This window comes from Musa acuminata, chromosome BXJ2-9 (assembly GCF_036884655.1).
Source record: "Musa acuminata AAA Group cultivar baxijiao chromosome BXJ2-9, Cavendish_Baxijiao_AAA, whole genome shotgun sequence".
Lineage (NCBI taxonomy): Eukaryota > Viridiplantae > Streptophyta > Magnoliopsida > Zingiberales > Musaceae > Musa > Musa acuminata.
Window position 1 is genome coordinate 10114431 of NC_088346.1, and position 5970 is coordinate 10120400.

Genomic DNA, 5970 nt, shown 5'->3' on the forward strand with positions numbered 1-5970 from the left:
ACGATTCACATCATCGAGATTGGCAGCAGGAAGGAAGTACAGAAGGCCATGTGATAAGGACCGGTAACACAGCATTCTGAGGCAACTCGCATTCAATGTTCATCTCGGTGACTCATGCATCCAGACAGAAGAAGATGTTCCTGTCACGAACAGCGGAATCCGTTCACGAATTCATGGTTGCAGAAACTTCCTGCACGTTCACCATTGCTGTGTAGTTGCAGGTAGTGACACTGCAGGAGCTGTTCTTGGTCGATAGATGAGTTGTAATAGAAATGATTGAGCTACTGTTCACCATTGCTGTGTGGTTGCAGGTAGTGACACTGCAGGAGCTGTTCTTAGTCGACAGGTGAGTTGTAATAGGAATGAATGAGCTGCGGGAGTAAGTGAGACGATGGAGCTACACAGTTCAAGCAGTTGAAGGTGGTTGGTCTGCAAGATTGGAGAGTCCATCACGAACTCTCAGCATAAGTTCAGTTCAATGAACATTCCATCAAGAACTCGACTAGAATTATAAGCTATCTATCGTTAATTTGAGCTTAAGCGGTCGTGTCAGTAATTTATATTCAACAAGTTGATGGATTAGTTTTGTGGGAAAGGAAAAGAGATGGATGAATCGCTAAAGTGGAAATGAAAATAAAAACATGTAATTTAAGTTTCAGGAAGTAAATATTAATTACATTACAAACTCTGCTCTGGATTACTACTAGTATTACCATCGATCTATCTCCATGTACGGCCGTGGCTACTTCTAATTCCAGTCGTCGGAGCACCAGTTGAGAATGGGCGGCTGGTCGTCGGAGAAGAAGCTGATGAACGGTTCCTCCTCCTCCATCATCAACATGTGGTGATGTTGATGGTGCAGGAATCCTTCCTCCTTGATGGCGCCAGAGAGATGATCCGGATCAAGAAAAAGTGGCGCGGAAATTGTCTCAGCAGCCGTAGGCAGCGGCCGCACCGCGTCCATCGACGAGGGCTTCCCCCGTCGAGGGATGTTTTCGTCGTTGAGGACGGCGCTGGAGTCGCTTTCGGACGATCCGTCCTTGTAGAACAGAGCCGCGGGATCCTTTTCTGACGACGAGGGCGGCGCGGCCTTGGCCTCGGCTTCGGAGATCACCGGCTCTTTCTTCACGGAGGAGAAGCTGAGGCGCTGCTCCCCCGACGACAACTTGGCCTTGAGCTCTCCGATCTGCATCACGAACACGGAACGAGTTCACGAGAAAGAATCCAGATTGCGTAGCTCTCAACGGTTGAACCGATGGATTCGTGACTCACCTGGGTGAGAAGAGACTCCTTGTCGCGGCGGAGCGAATCGTAGTCGAGGCGGAGCGCGTCGTAGTTGGCCTCGAGGGCGGCGTAGTCGCGCTCCAGCTGCTTGGTCTTGCACCGGGCCCGGCGGTTCTGGAACCAGACGGCCACCTGCCGCGGCTGGAGGCCCAGCTGTTGTGCCAGCCTCAGCTTCCGCTCCGGTTCCAGCTTGTTCTCCACCTCGAAGCTCCTCTCCAGAGCTCTCAGCTGCGCCGCGCTCAGCCGCCGCTTCTTCTCTCCTTGTACCGCCGCCTCATCATCTTCCACCATGGACTCGCTGTTCTCCTCTGTAGGTATCCGACATGAACAATCAACAAAGGTGAGCCCCGTGTGTATGATTCGTCATCCACCTCCCTAATTAATGAGAATTCTCAAGGTGATCAACGACCAAAAATAACCGAGGCATGAATGCAGTACCAGATGGGCAGATCGGCATGAGACACCCCCAGTCTGCGATGCGCCTCTTCATCTTGTAGATCTAGCCAGCTACTCTCTCACTCTCTCTCTCTCTCTCTCTCTCTCTCTCTCTCTCTAACAAGTAACAAACAGAGTCTTGTTCTAAATGGGCAGCTCTGAGTGAGAGAATAGGAGTAGGAGGGACTCTTCCATTACCACTCTCCTTCAGATCTCATCACCAGATACTACCATAAGCATATCCACAAAAATCCTCGTAACTGCTTAGTACAAAGTAGAGCGAGAGAGAGATGCGGAGGGATCTGTGGGAGATCTAGAAGAAGGTGGCAGAGCTGAGAGCTCAAGGCAGCAGCAGACTCTTTAAGGAATGGTTAAGAAGGGTGAGAATTAGGTTGCAGGGGATGAACACGAAAGGAAGCTCCGCATTGGCTATGGTCCATTTCTTTATTCATGTTTCAAGATTATAATAATATATATATATATATATATATATATATATGAATATATATAATATTATATGATATTATATTAAGGTTGAGTAGAAGAGATAGTTGTATGAATACAAGGACATGAAGAGCCCACATGGCTGATGTACCACCTTAGTTGAGCCACCCTTGTCACAATAAATAAGTTGGCTATTTCAAGTATCATTTCCCCCATGCAGTGTTCTCTATCTTCTTGTGAGAACAAACAAACTTGTAGATTATGACAGTCAAGTCTCCAAGATTTTAGAGTCCTGTCAAATTGGCTTCAGATTCAATGGTTGTTGTAGGTTTTTGGCTTCATTTAGACACCCAGCAGTGCTGCAAACATGCAATGATCATGTTTTGATGGTGTGCAAAAGTTTGCTGTAACATTGTACCTTGTTAAACTGATTCATAACATATCAGCAGCATTATTCACAAATGAATACAACTTTTGGAGTACTTGATGTTGATATGATAGTTGGATTTTGGCAGACAAAAAGAATACTATGGATAGAATGCATGCCAAATCATCACCCAACAATTGCACATCAAAATTTAACTTACCTCTCTCTCTCTCTCTCTCAGGAAGCTTAATCTTTATCTTTTTTTATCGTTGAGAAAATAAACATAATTTTTCAAGCAATTAAAAGTTTACTGTTTCGTACAAAGTTGCGTTATCCTAACTTTTAATCAATGAGAAAAATCTAAAATAAGTGTTAATCAATCATTAGTCTTGTTGTTGTAATTTTGTGCATCCAACTAGCCAGCTTAATCTCACGCGAGTGTGGCCAAAATACATATATTTTTGGTTGCCATAGTCATATGTGGTCCGAAAGCTTACAAGAAAAAGAAAGCTTTAGATGTGAGAGAGAGAGAGAGAGAGAGAGTTGATTTAGTGCATCCTAGAAGATAAAAGTCGACAGGTACATTTGTCATGTGGTGGAGATAGACATGATCATGAAGGTGTTTTAGCATAGCACTAGCCTAGTCACCATCATCACCCAACCACCATGGCCATGCATGTTGATAACATGGGAACAGAAGGTTTGATGGTGGGAAGGTAATGTCTCCATGCATTGTAATGTGGTACTGTATTCTGGTGCATGTTACACATGGGTGGCTAATTCTACCCTTTTCTTTTAATTATAAATCTATTGAATTTAGATGGCACAAAATTATTCAAGATTATTGTTTTTGTTAGTGTTATTTTTAGGTGCTGCTGAATACCCCATTTTGATTTTTTTTTAACTTAGAATACATAAGCATAATGGAAGCTTTTATTATTATTACTATTATTATTATTATTATTATTATTATTATTATTATTAGAGAACCATCATCGAATGAAATGGTTGGTATGAGATGGGACTGGAGGAAGAAATAAAAGGTGAGACATGCTTAGTCCTTATTTGTATTAATAATGCAGGATGAAAGCGTTGAGTAATGAACTTTGATATTAAAATTAATTGATAAATTTATTGGATTAATATACTTTTTTGATAAGTAACATAAAAAATTTTTTAATCATGAACTTGATCATTGAAAAGCTGGCTTTCGAGTATGAGAATTACACATTGCATCGAGAAATTATTAAATTAAAAATTAAATGTAAAGCTGAAGGATTGATTGATGTGTTGGAGATTGGACTTTGTATTATAGGTTTAGGCATTATACTAGAATGATCGAATATTACATCGAAAGATTAGATATCATTAAAAATTTGATATGTTGGTGGAATGAGCAATATATTAAAGGAAAATATGATGTGTCAAAGATTTAAACGAAGACATGTTAAAAGAAAGTACAAAATGTCGAAAGTTTCGTAAATGTGTCGGATATGTTGTTGATTTATTAAAATTTTGATCAAGGTCATTTTGGATCAATTTAAATTAGTATTGGGTTGCAATAATATCAACTTGTCAAGAAATCCATTAGGCTTAAAGTTTGATCAAATTATGCTTTTTAGAAAGCTAAATTGGTTGCTTAAAATAAGCTTGGGCAATGGTACCATTAGGCCTAAACAATAATACTATCTAAGTTAGTCAAAAAGGATTGTTTGTTATTGTTAGTCTTTCCAATGATCGTATCGTTTATGATACGGTTGTATCACTTATCACGATAGTAGTACTGCCTAAGACGATGATAATAGCACTAAGAATTTAAATTTTATGATAGTAGTACTGTCTATCACGATAGTAGTTCAAAATTATGATGTCACGATAGTAGTATCGCTCATATTTCAAATTTTTAAATATTTAAATTTTTTAGCTTTATTCTCGAAGTATTTTGAGCCTATAAATACCCCCACTCAGGCTTGGTTGATGGAGTATCTATTATTGAGTTTGTAAAGTGTTGTAGCTCTTTATTTGAGTATTGTTTGAGTCCCTTTCTCTCTTTTCAATTTAGAAGTACTAAGTTATAGGATATAAGAGATTTTTTTATAAAAAAGTGAGTGTGAAAGTTATATTCTAAGACTATAAAAAGGATAAAAGTTGTAACAATAGTAATTGATCTTCACGTTAGAAAGAAGATTTGTAAAAAAAGTTGACGGGCTCAACAGAAGAGGAATTAGGAGTAGACCTAGATCAAAAAGATCAAAACACTACAAATCGATTTGTATTTATTCTTTTTCTTATAACTTTTGTTTGTGATGGCTTATTAATTATTATTCACCGTACTCATAATCTTTACTCATACTCAATATTTGATTAATCATATCTTTATATAGATTTTACAATCAAATTTTAAAGTCAATTAAAATATATTATATTATAGTACTAATTCACTCTTTTGTAGATCTTATAAAAAAGTATTTAATCTAAAAAATGGCTATGGGCATTAAATTAAAATAGCAAACTATTCCAAGCTTCAAACCACCGGATCACTGATGAAATTAATAGATCAATAAATTAAGACAGTACATTTAATGAAAATGATAAACATAATTTAATAAAATGTATCACTCTAATATTATGAATTATAACTTGGATGTGGGTATATATATATATAATTTAAAATATTAGGATTAACAACTTGGTTTCAGAATCTTAAGGTAATTTATATTAAAAAAAAACTTTGGGACATTTTTGGGGTATTATAAAGCTGTCTTGATATATGTTGGGAGTAGTCTCCAATCTTTCAAACCCTACTAATTTTTAATTCTAATAGTTAGAGTCAACACAATTAAATATTTTTTTTCAAAAAGACCAAGGTAAATGATGTGATTTATTAGATTTAGTTTGTCCATTATACTCCATCACCATTCCAAGTCTTTATTCAATTATTTTGCACAGCTCCGCATCATCAATTAGATAACGTTGAACTACTAAAGACATCCCCCAATGGCAGGCCTCCAGACCCGCCATTAGAGCACCTCTCTTCAACTCCATTACTCTCTCTATCTACCAGGCAGAAAGATCCGTCCCCCACAGTTGCTAATGGAAACCCCCCCCCCACTAGCCTACCTCCTCCAATCCAATCTGGTCAGTCGCATCACCCCAACAGGATGCCGTGGCATCTCCTCTCCAAAGGCCTCTCGTCCTTGGGTCAGTCTATTTAGACAATCTTCTTCTATTCATACCTGGAACTTTGATGCCGAACATATTGCCAAGATTGGCAAAATCCAAGAATCCTCTCGTTACGATTCGGTACTTGATCCAGCTGAGTTGCAGCATACGAGAGATAACTAGAAAGAACGCCTCCCGTAAAGGTAATCAACTTTACGTTGCTGGCCCTTTGAAAGCTACAATCTGGTCTCCAAATCATAGACCTAGCGAGGGGCTAC

The 5970-nt window shown here is 38.7% G+C and overlaps 1 protein-coding gene across 1 annotated transcript; it reads right to left on the bottom strand.

Annotated features, from left to right (window-relative positions):
• Positions 1-611: 611 nt before the first annotated feature.
• On the bottom strand, positions 612-1911 carry LOC103997966 (homeobox-leucine zipper protein HOX4). The gene is made up of 3 exons (XM_065126140.1): positions 1723-1911; positions 1273-1592; positions 612-1186 (listed from the first exon to the last, which is right to left on the bottom strand). Exons 1-3 carry the CDS (start codon positions 1772-1774, stop codon positions 749-751), a joined length of 810 nt encoding a protein of 269 aa, XP_064982212.1. The 5' UTR covers positions 1775-1911; the 3' UTR covers positions 612-748.
• Positions 1912-5970: the final 4059 nt, after the last annotated feature.